This window comes from Choloepus didactylus, chromosome 5 (genome assembly GCF_015220235.1).
Source record: "Choloepus didactylus isolate mChoDid1 chromosome 5, mChoDid1.pri, whole genome shotgun sequence".
NCBI lineage: Eukaryota > Metazoa > Chordata > Mammalia > Pilosa > Megalonychidae > Choloepus > Choloepus didactylus.
The window spans coordinates 67,742,746-67,759,187 of record NC_051311.1 but is presented as its reverse complement, the minus strand read 5'-3'; the positions used below and the strand labels follow the sequence as shown (position 1 = coordinate 67,759,187).

At 34.0% G+C, this 16,442-nt stretch overlaps 1 protein-coding gene across 8 annotated transcripts in view; it reads right to left on the bottom strand.

Annotated features, from left to right (window-relative positions):
• The window catches only part of POT1 (protection of telomeres 1), a 140,353-nt gene that overhangs the window by 59,048 nt on the left and 64,863 nt on the right, over positions 1-16,442 (bottom strand). For all 8 annotated transcript variants that reach the window (XM_037836253.1, XM_037836251.1, XM_037836255.1 and 5 more), the window contains one exon: positions 3,072-3,202. In XM_037836253.1, coding sequence (XP_037692181.1) covers positions 3,072-3,202 — 131 coding nt within the window. The remainder of the gene's footprint in view (positions 1-3,071; positions 3,203-16,442) is intronic.

The window sequence follows — 16,442 nt, the reverse complement described above, 5'->3', positions numbered from 1 at the left end:
AGAAAAAGAAAAACTGTTGAAAATCAGAGACTTAGGTTTCCATTTCAAGAAGCTAGACAAAGGATACTATCCCAAACTCAAGGAAAGTAGTAGTAAAAAATAAGGTGAGAGAAACAGAAAACACACAATAGAGAAAATAAAAATGCAAGGCTGGTTTCTTTAAAGAACTTAACAAAAAATGATAAATCCCTAGAAAGACTTCTCAGGAACAAAAAAGTAAAGAAGACATTATAATATGAAGACAGCAAATGGCAAACTAAACAAACATCCAAAAGGTAATGGTATTATGAGCAACTTTATGTCAATAAATATGACAGTTTGAATGAAATGCACAACTTTTGTAAAAATTCAATTTACCAAAGCCAACGGAAAAAACAGAAATCTAAGCAATTCTATTTCTCTTAAAGAAACTGAATTCATTAATAAAAACCTATCAACAAAGAAATCCCCTGGCTTAGATGGCTTCAAAGTATATTGTTTCAAGCATATAAGGAAGGAACAATGGCAATCTTGCACAAACACTTCCAGAATCAAAAAGAGGAAACACTTCCTGTTTTCATGAGGCAGCATAACCTTAATGCCAAAACCTGGAAAGGATATTATAGGAAAAAAAATTACAGAACTAAATTTAAAAAAGAAAATAAATGACTTAAAGGAAAACTTAGGAGCTATCTTCATGATTTGTAGTAGGCAAAAATTTCTTAAATAAGACATAAGGAACTGACCAGAAAACAAAAGAAAAAGTTAATAAAGTAGACTATATTAAAATTAATAACTTCTATTCATCAAAAGACAGCATTAAAAGAGTGAAAAGGCAACACATAGAACAGGAAAATATAATCACAATCCATAGAGCCGACAAAACATCTGTAGCCTAAATATACAAAGCACTGCTATAAATCAATAAGAAAAGAACACACAATCCTATAGAAAAACAAGTAAAATGTTTTATATATAAACTTTATACTTCAGAAGATATCCAAATTTGAAAAAGTGCTTAACCTCAATAATTTTCAGGGGTGTTAAAATTAAAACCATGAAACACTAATTCACATCCAACAGAAAGGCTAAAAAGAAAAGATGGAAAATTCTCGTATATTGCTAATGGGAGCATAAACTAAAAATGTATATCTGAGGTCCCAGCAACTGCACTCCTTGATACATAACCAAATGAAATGCAGATATATGTTTATCAAAAGACACGTACTCGATTTTTCATAAGTAGCACTATTTATAGTACCCATAAACTGGAAACTACCTAAATGTCCAACAACAACAGAATGAATAAATTCTGGTTTATTCACACAATGGAATATCATTTAGCAAAGAAAATGAACAATGTAAAACCATATGCAGCAATTGGCTGAATCACACAAGCATAAGCCAGACATAGAAAACAAAAACCAAAAAAAACACAATTACATACAGTAATAATCCTGTTTTATATAAAGGAAAAACAGTTGAAACTACATGCTGCTCAAAGTCACGAGTTTGTTTACTCCTAAGCAGATAGCTGATAACTACCCTGGAAAGAGTAGTTTCTAGAGTGCCTGTCACATGGCAATGTGTATTAGTTTCCTAGGGCTGCTGCGATAAATTACCACAAACTTGGTGGCTTACAACAACAGAAATTTATTCTCTCACAGTTCTAAAGGTTAGAAGTCTGAAATCAAGGGGCTGGCAGCACCACACACTCTGAAATTTCTAGAGTAGAATCCTTCCTTGCCTGTTCCAGGTTCTGGTGGTTTCAGACGTTTCTGGGCTTGTGACAGCACAACTACAATATCTGCCGCCACCTTCACATGGCTTTCTTCCCTTTGTCTTTGTGTTTCTCTTCTTCTATAAGGGTACACTTATCGTTGGATTTAGGGCCAACTTGGTTAATCCAGGATGATCTTGTCTTGAGATTCTTCACTTATTTATATCTGCAAAGACTTTTTTTCCAAATAAGAATACATCCATAGGTACTGGGGGTTAGGATTTGGACATATCTTTTTTTGGGATCACCATTCAACCTACTACAGTATACTTCATATTATGACAAATGAGTTATATAAGTATACTTTTTAAATGAATATTCTAGTTCAATGAAACAACAGAAACCATAACTAAAAACGCTGAAAGGGGAAGATGCACTATTTGAATACGAGAATCCTCTAGGAAACAACGGAGTATGAGAAGCAATTTTTGAAGGCTGGATAAGCCTGCTATGATGATAATATTTGTATTTCTCTTTATCATCATACAAATATTTTCTACTATCTGTCTTCAAAGAAACAGCATTAACAGATCATGATAGGTAATATTCTCACTACAGCTAAGAACAGAACATATCTGGAAAATAGTGCTCATTTATGAGCATCACAATGACTACGAGGGACAGATAAACTGAAACATTAGAAATAAAAAGACAACCAAGATAATGAAGGGGTTGCATGGAAACTATGTATAGCAACAAGGGTAACAATTTTGAAGGAAACAATCTTGTTTTGTATTAAGTTTTAAAATTCTTATTTTAAAACACACATACACGTAATATTTAATAGCTCTACCTTCATATTAATTATTTTCTTATATTTGTTTAACTTCTAGCATAATTTTAAAAGTACCTGCTCATATTTTAACACATTTCTCATAAATAAAGATCAAGGCACTTTGATTTTATATTTGATAATGTCTCAATACTTTCATTGCACTTGAATACAACAAACATGAAAGAATAATATAATTTCCAAATTTTTTTATAGTTTTTTTTTAAACAAATATTCTTTATCAAACTCTACCGGGAAAATTTTTAAAGAATCAATCTTTATTTAGAAGTGAGAATGGAACTTGCCTGAATCATGGCAAATAATACATTCCTGGGGAAGGGAGGATAAGCAGTTTGTTCAAATGAAGAGATTTCTCGTTACAAATTATTTGAAATTGGGTATTATTTACATTTCTCACATTCTGAAATGCTTAATGTGATATTTCAACAAAGCAAACATACAATTAGTACTAACTAGCTTTAATTAATAACACAGAGTTCCCTTCAAACAAATATAAGTTCTAGACTGCAAGAATTATACCTTTAGCCTGTGAAAACGAACAATATCTCCATTTTTATAAATTATTGGAAGTGCTTCATAATTTCCACTAAAAAGCAGGCAGGTTAACTTTACATTTGTCTCGTCCACAATTGTTACAACTGAGCAATAATCTGGAAAACACAAAAATATTTTGAATTAGCATTACCTGGCTTTTAGTATTTCAAAGTCATTTGACAGAATAAGAATATGCTGCATTCAAAACACTAAATGAACTTTATTCCTTCCTTTAATTAAGTTTTGTAAGAAGATCAAAATGTAGAGGCATTTTCTTTGCTTTCAATATGCACTGCCAAATTATTTTGCAAAATTCCATGAAAATTAATTTTAGGAAGTTTAGCAAAACATTAAAAATAAAAATCCTGCTGAATTAAATTTTCTGGAAGAATAATAACTTTTACATTACTTCAAAGTTTAGAAATCATGAAACAAATATATTTAAATAAATAAAATATACTTTATAAAATAAATATAACTAAAGTTCTTATTAAAACAAAAGACTAGAAGATATGTGCAGCAAATGGAATAAAGAGTCAATATCTATACAGCCTAAAGATCCTATGAAAACTGGTTACAAAACCTAGGATTGTGTAGTAAATGTGTAATACAAATGAACAAACAATTCACAGAAAACTATAAAATAAGAACCCAAAAAGGAAAATGATGACTCTTGCTAGTTATCTATAAAACATTATAAATTAAAAGAGAAATATTTTATACAAATTGTAACTTCCAACACTGGTGGCGGCAGTAAAACACTGTAATAGATGTGTTTACTTCCTGTTGTTCCCAATACCTTACTGTAATGATGGTATAGACAAAAAAGAACAAATCCTAAACACTGAAGATAAGGAGGGGGGGACAAAATATCAATATATTTCAGGAAGATGGGAAAGAAAATGGTTAAGGGATAAAATGAACAGAGAAGGCCCTAATCCAGATGATACTATAAAGTGGCTATCATGAGGATGAAAGCCATTGGGATTAAGGATAGGAGTGAAAAGTAGGGCTAAAATCAGAGGGTTTGCACACAGGACAACTGTTTTACTGACCGCCCATTCTGACTCCTACTCCAGCTGAAATAAGATAGATCTTAGTACTTAACACTACCCATTCCCTGAATGCAGGCTCTTTTTTCAAGGAAGCTGAAATAATTAACTGAGAAGAGGTTTCTAATGTGGGTGTAAGCATCCAGATTAAATCTGTCCTCATACTACAGCCTGACAATGAGTTTTTTTCCCATCCTCCTTAGATTGACACTTTGGAATCAACCTGCTCAATGTTAGTCCCTATGTGAGAAAAAGAAACTACTTATACAAAGCAACGGATATAAATGTCTACTAACTAAAATAAGCAATATTTACTTAAGTATAAAAAGATAACAACTATCAGATATACGAGGAAAAATGGAAGAAAGGGAGGGCGAGAGAAAGGGAAGGTGGGAGAGAGGGAGAGAGTTGGGTAAAGAAAGAAGGGAGGGGGAAAAAAGGAAACCTAACTTGGTGGGAGAAAACGAATTCAAAGAATATAGAAAAACTTAAAAATAAAGACCTTAATTAGTACTTCCAGAGAAGCAAAAAAAGATGTATCTTCACCATTGATATCCCAGCAGTTTCTGAGTTTCAGTTTTTGAGTTCCCTTTTTTTAAGAGTCTAACTATTTGTAAGGAGTGCTATTGCACGGAGGTTCATGATGTTCTTCCTCTGTAGAGATTTTCCAAAGATTAAAGAGTAACTTTACTTATTAAAGTACAACTTGCTTGCAATTACTATATGGGTCTATTGTATCCTTCTGTAAATCTAAGACATATTATGGGATCTTAATAATCTTATTTTTCCCATATCTCGAAAAAATTTACTATTATTCTAGAAATTAATTATGCATCAATTATTCCTAATAAGCTAAAAAGACTAATTAAAATGGAAAAAAATGAGGGAATTGTCTAGAAGAATGATGCAAGAGTAAAATAAATCATCAATATTTTATCATCCTTCAGTTTCCTTATTGTGTTGCTCAAAGTATTTCATAACCTTTCAAGATGGTATAAAACTAGTTTGGAGACACTGTCTTTGGAATTTCTTTAGCTTTAAATAAACAGTTAAAAGAATTGAATTTTTAATTTTTCACCCATTGCCACAGAGAAGTTCTTTGAAGAAGTCATTTCACCACTATTAGGTGAATCAGAAGATGAATGCAGAGATATATAGAACGCTAGAAACTAATGACTACCATGTAAGTGACATCTCAGACTATGAGTCTTGAGATGACATCCTAAATGAAGTCTCTCAAACTCAAGAATTGATGCACAAAAAAAGTTTCTAAGGATAGAAAGAAATACAAAATATTTCTAAAGACAAAAAGGAAATGAATTTCCAATCCATTAAGTCTTCAACAGGAAGGTATCCACCACACAGTATTCCATGAAAGAACAATGACTATACATTTTGCTAAAAGGACCTGTGATGGCAGTCTTTCATCTTATATGATATTTGTGCACCAAATTTACATGGTATGGTTCGTGGACACATGCTAAAGGCACGTGTGTATACAAAGGTGACTGGAAGGAAGAGATAGTGTAAAAAATCGTTGGGTTCAAAGATGTCTGTGAGTAAAGCTGAAAAAGGTGGGATAGGAGAATGTATGACACCAGAGGTAAAGATAGAGGATAAAGACTGGGACTGTATAACCTGGCAAAAACTGGAGTGGCCAATGACTGTTACTAAATATACAAACAGAAAAATGTTTTTGCATGTGGGAGAGCAAATGAATGTCAACCATGTAGAGTGTTGAAAAAGGGAGGGTATTTGGGAAAAAACATCATCAAAGCAAACTGGAGTCTATGGTCAACAGTAACATTGTAATATACCTCCATTAAATGTAACAAAGGCAATATGCCAATGCTAAGTGTATATGAGAGGGGGATATAGGTGAGGAATATGGGATTTTTGGTAGTGGTGTTATTTTCTGTCCTTACTATTATATTGTATTGTATGACACGTTATTTTTCTTTTTATCATTTTTTTTTTATTATTGCTAAAAAAGAAACCATTTTTTCTTGTAGTAATCAATATGTTCAAGTGCTGATTGTGGTGATAAATGTACAACTTTATGATGACACCATGAACAACTGATTGTACACTGTGGATAAACGTATGGTATGTGAATATAACTCTACAAAATTGTAGGAAAAAATATATACAGGAGTAAAAGTGTTGGAGAAAACATGGTGAGAGGGATGTACCTATCTACTGTTGATGAGCAGGTAAAATGGTGTAGCCCTTCTGAAGGTCAGTGTGGTGGTTCCCCAAAAAGTTAAGTACATGGGGACCATAAGGTCCTGCAACCTCATTATGGGGTATGTCATTTGAAGATCTGAGAGCAGAGACATGAATGGACATTTGCAAACTGGTGTTCATGGAGACAGTAATCATGATCTGCAATGGGTGGAGGTGACCCAAGGGTACATAGGCTGAGGAACAGAATGGTGAACTGTAGTGTATGCAAACAATGGAACACTGAGCAACTACAAGAAGGAATGAAGCTGTGAGACACACAACGAGGTGAATGGCTCTTGTACACAGTATTTGAGTGAAGTACGCCAGAAATAAAGGCAAACACTATAATGGCTCACCAATGTGGACTAACTACAATGTGTAAACTCAGAATTGAATCTTAGAACATAGCCTAACGTGGACATGATTCTTCTAATAGTCCCTAGATAGTAAGCTCTTACAGCAGTCAACTCTATTCCTGAATTGTAACACCTATCTCTAAACTTTAAGATGCTGATCCCTTAGTCTATAACCTGATTGGTCTCTGGAACAATGTGTATCTCTGAGACACCTGAAACTCAGAGCTAGAGCTTGGCAGATATGAATGTCAGTATTAGTGCATATAGCAACTGTTAAAAAAAAAGCTGAAAAAGAGCCCAGACTTCAATTAGTGACATGAATGAAGCAGATCTGGTTAAGACTAGGGCAAACCGGGCCAAACGGTAAAGGTCGAAATTGTGTTTTAAAACTTCAACTTCCATATGAGACCAAGGGAAGAGAAGACTATTTGGTGCAGGATCTACATTTTCTAAACAGTACAACCCTACAGTCAGTTTGTTCAAACACCACAATTACATGAAAGTTTGAATAGGAAGTGAGATATAGTAGGTTAGTAGAGGTTAGAGTGAAATAGTGACACATCCCAAAGTAATATGGGCAGACAATAAAAAATATATTTACAGCCTCCCCACCCCCCCACCCCAAGGAGCTGGGGGAAGGTGCGGAAGTGTTGGACTTCCTCACCTGGACTGGTGTTGATGTTGTCACAGACGTTGGGACTGGCAGTTTGATGTGCTGAGTCCTGGATTGTGGGACTTGCCCTTGTGAGGCTCATTGCTGAAAAGGAGAGGCTAAACTTGCATATAATTGTGCCTAAGAGTCTCCCCCTGAGTACCTCTTTGTTGCTCAGATGTGGCCCTCTCTCTCTCTCTCTCTAACTGAGCCACCTCGGCAGGTGAACTCACTGCCCTTCCCTCTACGTGGGACCCAACTCCCAGGGGTGTATATCTCCCTGGCAACGCAGGATATGAATCCCGGGGATGAATCTGGACCCGGCATTGTGGTATTGAGAATGTCTTCTTGACCAAAAGGGGGATGCAAAATGAGATGAAATAGTTTCAGTGGCTGAGAGATTTCAAGCGGAGTCGAGAGGTCACTCTGGTGGACATTCTTATGCACTACATAGATAACACCTCTTAGGTTTTAATGTATTGGAATAGCTAGAGGTGGATACCTGAAACTGCCAAACTCCAATCCAGTAGTCTGAATTCCTGAAGACAATTATATAATAATGTAGATTACAAGGGGTGACAGTGTGATTGTGAAAACCTTGTGGATAACACTCCCTTTGTCTAGTGTATGGATGGATGAGTAGAAAAATGGGGATAAAAACTAAATGACAAATAGGGTGGGATGGGGGGATTGTTTGAGTGTTCTTTTTTCACTTTTATTTTTTATTCTTATTTTGATTCTTTCTGATGTAAGGAAAATGTTCAGAAACAGATTGTGGTGATGAACGCATAACTATGTGATCGTACTGGGAACAGCTGATTGTATACCATGGATGATTGTATGATATGTGAATATATTTCAATAAAACTGAAAGTAAAAAAAAAAAAGAGCAGAAATGGGGGAAAAAATCTTTGGGTTAACCATATGAATTGATGTTTATAAATCTAAAATTGAAAATGATTTGCAATTATGGAGCAAAAACAGCTGTCCTCTCTTCAAAACATTTTTGAACCATCAAAAAAGTTTTCAAAAGAATTTTTATGATCCAAGTGCAAGAAGAACCAGAAGCAATGAAAAGCTATACCATGTCTTCAAAACCAGGAAAATATGGAATTATGGAATAAAAATTGGGGTTTGCAATATTTAAATTTTTATTAAAATTTTTAATAAAGTTGGTCTTTACTATCCCCTTATTCTGAAATTTTTAAAATATTTGAAAAAATAGTTCAAAAACTTTCAAAAAAGTTATTGGTCCCTTATAGTAAAAGATCATACTGACTGTTTTTTCCCAGTATACTAAGGAGAAAATAAGGACAGATGCTATAAAGCTGAGGAAATCACTCAGAACTTTAAAAGTAAAAAGACAAGACAGAATACAGAGGAAAAAAATAGTTAAGTGAGAGAGAAGACTCAGGAGAGAAAGGTTTTGTGGACTTTGCTTTCTGAGAAAGAGATTCTGTTCCAAGGACACCTGGATCAAGTATAGACTACTTCCACAGGATGAGACTACATCCTTGCTTATGAACTTTGGTTCAAAACTCAGAGAGTCAAACATGTATACAATTCCATTAAATACATACATACATTGTTTATGTAAAATTTTCTGGAATGTGGCATCTTTCCCAACTCTAGCACTTGTATACTTCAGTGGGAGAGTTAATAGCAAGTGACACTTTTAAAGAACCAAGGGCAAAAGAAAAGCCACACAAAGATATTCTACCATTTGTACCTACCCTATCTAGGTCTTTGTTCTGTTAAATTCTGTAATCCAGGCTACAAATGTGAGAACCAAATAGCAGCCAACATCTCATCTGTAATATTCCCCAAAACCAATCTGAGCAGCACAACAGCTGACCAAGAGAAGCCCCAAAAGTAAACTGCCCAAGAGTAGAGAAGAAAGATGTAATCAAAACTGAATGGCACAAACGCTTCAGATTAAAAAGGACCACTGAATTCAAACAGGATGAATGACCACACAAATAGTGGATTAGAGATCACATCACTGTGAAATCAGAGAACAGCATACATAAAGAAAAGATCTGTAAAACTTCTACAGAAACAAAACAAAACAAAACAAAACAAAACACTGGTCATCTAGGTATGACAGAAAAGTGAACTAGAATCAGACTTCTCTACCAACATGATTAGGGATATGAGAAGATGATGGAACAAATGGTTTCAAAATTGTGAGTGATGATTAATTTTGATCCTAGGGTTTTACAAAACCTGACAATCAATGAAGTATAAGGATAGATTAAGAACATTTTCAAACGTGGAGTAAATCAGAAAATTTGCCTCCCTATAATCTCTTTCTTAGGCAGTTTCCAGCAAAATAATCAGAAAAATCATGAGATAAAATTGTGGAGTTAAGAAAATAATGGAACTCCCAGACTGACAACTAGAGAACAGGCCTAAAAACACCCTCTTCAGATTAGAGCAGGAGAAAGGGGGAAGTAGAGAACACAGAAGGGCCTCCAGTAAAAAAAATAAGTAAATACAAATATTTACACACACACACAACTATTTATTTAGGCAAATGTGAGAATATGGTGAAGACACAGTAGACTTTTATTATTAATAATAGCAACCAAAAAGAAAAATCATTAGAAACTCGAGGAAACATAAAAAGCTGTATACAAGTATTTTGGTCCAAATATGAAATAAAATGAATGGTATTCCCTCCAGCAACAAATGAAAGTTACTATTGTTCTACATCCTTAGCAGCATTTGGTGTTATCAGTGTTTTGGATTTCAGCCATTCTAATAGGTGTGTAGTGGCATCTCACTGCTGTTTTTAATTTGTAATTCCTTAATGACATATGATGTTGAACATCTTTTCATATGCTTATTTGCCATATAGATATATCTTCTTTGGTGAGGTATCTGTTGGATATTTGGCCCATTTTTAAAATGGGCTGTTTTCTTATAAAGTTAAGTTTTAAGAGTTCTTTACATATTTTGGATGCAAGTTCTTTACTAGGTATGTATTTTGCAAATATTTTCTCCAGGTCTGTGATTTGCCTTTTCATTTTCTTAACAATGCTTTCATAGAATACAAGTTTTTAAATTTTTAATACAGTCTAACATCATTTTTTTAATTTCATGGATTGTGTTTTTGGTGCTGTATCTAAAAAGTCATTGCCAAAGCCAAGGTCACCTAGATTTTCTCCCATGTTATCTTCCAGAAGTTTTTTAGTTCTGCATTTTATATTTAGGACAAAGATCTATTTTGAATTAATTGTTTTGAAAGACGTAAGCTGTCTAGATTCGTTTTTTGGATGTGAGTGTCCAGTTGCTCCAGCACCATTTGTTGAAGACTATTGTTTCTCTACTGAATTGCCTTTGCTCTTTGTCAAAGATCAGTTGACTACATATGTTTAAGTGTATTTCTGGGCTCCCATTTCTATTACACTGATCTATTTGTCTATTCTCTAACCAATACCATACTGTCTTGATCACTGCAGCTTTACAGTAAGTCTTACAGTTCAGTAGTGTCAGTTCTCTGACTTTGTTCATATTATTATTTTTTTTGTAATGGCATTTGATATGCTGATTCTAAAGTTTATTTGGGCAAAGGGCCAAGAATATCTAAGAGTCAGTTAAAGAAGAAGAATGCAATAGTATACTTAGGCTGTTGGATAGCAAGACAATAAAAATCTAAAGAAATCAGGACAGTGTATTAACAGAAAAAATTCATTACCTAACAATGTAAGTTTTTTTGTGATAAAGATACAAAAAAAAATCACATTACTTCTCTTCTGTATTTGGTATTCACCATATGAAAGCTAAACCCTACTCTGTGCATAAAATGTTTTATCTGAAAATAAATTCTATCACATATAATATAGGAACTGTTGTTCCACACAGTATGTCATTAAGTTATATAACATCCAACAAGCACCTCCTAATAAAGGAACTTTGTTAATAGCTGATAGTTTTTCTCCAAACATTGTATTTGCCAATAGTGCTGCAGCTGGATTTATAAGCATACAGACAATATCATCACTTGAACTTGCTTCTGTTCTCAAAAGTACAACTGTTAATAATGTCTCTACAGTTTTGGTCCCTTTTTTCCACCAAGAGTGACACAATTCACCAATTAGGAAGTGAAACACATGACTGGTCTGCCAAAGGAACATTATACTTTGAATAAAACACAAATGTTTTGAAGGTTTTATGTTTCTGAAAATATCATGACATACGAAACACAAGGGCAAAGAGATCACTGGTTCAACAAAATCGAATTCAGGTACACATCAAACTACCTCTTCTTTCATACTTCCCCCCCTTGAGAATGTCTTCAAAATTATATAACCTAAAGATTCATTTGTAATAACATACCCTTACATTTCATATTTGTACCAGAGAACTATTCGCTACTTAACATTTATAGTGTTATTTTAAGTTGCAGTACTTTCACATGAGCTACTTTCATAAACTGGGGATATAATGCAATGACAAAAGCCACAAAGTTAAGAAGCATAAACGATAATAAAAAACTGAATTTATATGTTAGCCAAGATGACCTGACAGACTTAAGTCCTTTTAACACATACATAATATCAAAGACTGTAATAAATGAGAAAAGGGGTCTGGGATTTTGGTAAAAAACAGGCTTAGTTGAAATTTCAAAATACTGAAAACTGTTTACTGTTTTGTTTTTCCTGGAAAATGCCAACCTTCCTACAGTGACAATGGATTACAAAAGACTCCATGTGACACTTTGAGAAACACTGTCCCAGGGCCACCACTAACTTTTGCAGTGCCTTTGTGCAAACTGGAAAAAGACTACCCTTCCATAAATAAAAATACTGTACAACCTAAACAAGTGCACAGAGAAACTTTACTAAGCTAAAGAGAAGAGTAGCCTTAGCTACACACACAAATGCATCCACATTCAAGCCTTCTCACACAAACCTTAAGAACTGGGACACATATGTCACCTGCAATGCATATTCTTTCTCCAGGCTCTCCCTGTTCATCTCCCCAAGAAGTGACTGTGTCAGGTTCAAAGTTAGGGTAGGAATGGACCACCCAGGGAGGGAGAACTTTCTGGGAAGCATCAAAGTGCAGTCACAACAAGAGTGTGTGTGTTATGCAGCGTGTAAATGGAACAGGCTTTGTGGGCTGGTTTAGGTTTATGTGGAACTCAAGAAGTGGCTGGGAGGCCTGGAATCTCCATACCTGTGTGCGTTCCTAAGCAACTCTGTATCTGGATGTAAATGGCATTTCCTTAAATGGGGTACACTTGTACATTGCACATCTTGTCCACTAGTATGCTAAGTTCCTGTTCTTTTCTTACACCTGGCTTAGGATTTCTCCTTTGGGAGTACTACTACTTGTGACTTTTAGTAAGTGTAAGCATAAAGGACTCACCATACGCTCAAATCCTTTTTTGTAAAAAGATTTTAGTTATACATACACAAACACAGAAAATCACAGAAAGAAAAAAGAGGGTCTTTCCATAGAGCACCAGCTTCCTTGAAAGCAGATAACCTTCTCTATACTGTGCACACACAGAGTGATAAACAAAAACTTTCAGACATATAAAACATCCTTAACCCAGCAAGGATCTTAGCAGTGATGAGGGTGGAGTGGATGTTATACAACAGCAGAAACACCTGAGGTACTTACCAGTGACTAACCATGCTTGCAGACTTTGAAAAACCCCTCTGGAATTTAAATCTCCTTAGGAATTCTCTCCACCACCTCACCATGGTAAAGGCCCTTGTACTGATTAGTACTCTGTGTTTTACCAACAACAAACTCTACTTAAGTCTCTGCCTTTCTGTTTCTCTAGTCCATCTTTAAAAAAACTTTTAGCACATAAATTAAAGTTTATACGTTGCTGATTTAATGCTAGGTACAACTGCCACTCAGTGAAAATATTATAATGAATAAGACATGGTCCCATCTACCACAAAGTTTATATTTTCCTTATAAACGTAAATTCTTTAAAACTAGTGATATAATTTTAGCTTGTGTGTTATTTTGTGTATCTACACTGCAACTATATAGAATTTACATTCCCTATATATTTAGTGACTTGTCAAGATAGAAGCAGAACTAATGTGAGCATGACATTTTCTAGAATTACCGAAACTGACATTTAAATTTGGCACTGGATAGACAACTTTAAGATATTCGTAGATCTTTGCTGAGCCTTAATTACTTTAAGCATTCATATTTTAGAAAAGTAGTAAAAACAAAAGTTTTAAAATTTTCAGACCCAACTTTACAATTCAAAACCTCAGGCAACACAAGAGACCTCAAATGAAATTTCTAACAGTGATTCAAGTTTAACTAAAGCTTGTGAAATTGGGTCTAATGTTCAAGAGAAAAAAGATATTGCTAGAAGACATTTATAGTTCTAAATACAGCATGGACTAATCAAATAAAAATAAAGAACAAAATACATAACTGTCAACATTACAGTTTAATTTACAGAAACTGAATAAAGCACTTTACATTTTCTAAGAAAGGAAACAAAATGAAAATACAGTACACATGTCAACCAAGGTACCAGGTGTCCAGATCTGCAACTAGAGAAAATGGTACATACTGCATCATCTAGTGGCTAAGTTACCAAATGCTTACTAAATGCCAAGTACTGTGCTAATCAGTACTTTATATATATATCTCCTTGAATTGTAAGTAGCAGAAATTACTGCCTCCATTTTAGAAACAGAGAGAACTTAGTTTCTTAGAAAGTCTAGCTAAACTGCCCAAGACTGAACATTTTGTGGGTGATGGAGCTGGGAGGCAAACTTGGCATGTAAGACTCCTAACACGTCTTTACATTTAACCAATGGTGTACTGTCTCCATGTAGCGTATTTTTAAAGGCTTGAACACTAATTCCAAAGAAAGTAAATATTATGCTTAAAACTATGATGGAGGATTCTTCCAGAGTTTTTCTAAACAGGTAAAATTATGTTGAATTTGAATCATATTATAGTACTTATTCTTTTATGAATTAGTCTTGGACCACACTAAAGGGAGTTCATTACTGAAGAATTAACATATCATTTTAATGAAATTTCACCTACAAATTTATTCTTATGAAACTTACAATATATGTAATTTTTATACTGTAATAATTAAGATTAATTTTTTTACTCAAACTGAATACATAAAAGAAAAGGAGACAAAAAGGGAGAATGAGTAAAAGTTAAATGCTAGTGGAAAGACAAAAGCAATGAAAGATGTATGTTTTAAGTATGAGAAGCTACTTGAAGAGTGAACTGTGAATTGTGACATGAAAAAGAGTACAGCATTAAAACCAGGGTTCCACAAACTGGCCTATGGGCCAAATGTGGCCCACTGCCTGTTTATTAGTTTTCCAAAGCATTCAACTCAAATTTTATAAAAACCATCTTTCTTTTCCCATTTATATTTTGCCAGTTTATATGGTATTTAATGAAATTACTTAATTAGAATAACAAGTACAAGGAATACAAACAGATTCGGGAACGAACAAAATTGTTAAAATACAATTCTTGTTAAGAATATAGCTCCACTAATGGGAGCAGAAATGCGCAGGTCCTAATGCATCTAGTCATGAGGGTTCAGGATGACAAGAGCATCAGTTACAAGGTTTCAGAGATGGCATGGAGAACATTTGTTCATTGTCAAATCAAACAAAACGATATTGGTTAAGAGTTTCTAATTTAAATAACTTAGCTATGGGAAGATACCCAACACATCACTGAAATAAATTCCAGATATGTATAACAAATAATATACATATATATTATAAATATTTTTCAGATCAGTGAATCAAAGGAGGACTTCTGAGAAATGCCAGAGAAGTAGATATCCTACAGACAAAAAGACTTCAGGACTTAATATTAAGTCTTCTCACTTTACCCCATCACATAGTAGTTGCTCATGGTATTTGTAAAATCTTCACCCCTTCTGAAGCCTATGGCCAACACTGAAAATCATTTCACCTCCTTGTGACTTAATTTCCTCCTCTGCAAAATGGGGACAATGATAGTACTCGTGTCAGGATTGTTGTTAGAATTAATCAAGCAATTACATGTCAAGTACTGAGAGCAACTCCCTGAACATGGTTAAGTGCTATATAAGTGCTAGCCATTATTACTGGTAGTAATAGTATTTTAATTATTGCTAGTCATAACATTCTTTTCTAATGAATCTAGAAATGATATTATAATCTGTCTCAACAAAGTATCTTAAGAAACCAGTGCCAAACTGATCAAAGTTGGCATATGAAATGAAATTTAAGGGATGAGCTGCCTATCCTCTTTTAAAAGAATTTCAATTTTGAATTTACATTGGACTCTCAGTTAGTTGTTTTTAGGTATCGTGCTATCCACCTTCCCCAGAGAAGAATCTTACAGTAAACAAGAGCATCTGGTAGTGAAAGAAAATTTACTTGGGGCACAAGGAGAGGTTTGAAAAGATACAAAGATAGAAAATACCACATAGTCTCTTATCTTATTCATAAAATAAATTAAAATGTAAGAGATAAAATAGGAGAATTTAAGTGGAGCAAAAAGCTCATTAAGGTCCAAGAGGATCTAATATCTAGCTTAAAAATTAAGATAAAGAAGCTCACCAGATGAAACATTGTGTCACTTTGAAGAAATGTTCTATTTCCCTTAGCAGTTCTCTCCAAGACCCTTTTATGGGGTTCACTAAGTCAAAACTTTTCAGAATAATAAAACATCGTTTGCCTTTTTCACTGTTTTGACATTTGGACTGATTATTCAGAAGCAATGGTAAGTAAAACTGCTGGTGTCTCAGAAATAAGCAAGGCAGTATAGCAACAAACTGTACTAATGATCATCATATTCTTCACCACCACATACTAACATGAAAACAAACACAAAAAAATCAAAACAGTTTTCTTAAAGGATAAGGATGTTCTTGGTGAAATCATAAAAATCATTACATCTTTATCCTTGAGCATGTCTTTTTTTATGCATTTTTTTATTGTGAACTTTAACATATATACATAACAGTGATAACTATCAAAGTACGATCTTACAAGCAGTTAGAAAACAAATTTCAAAGAACGTCATGGGTCATAGTTTCACAACTTCA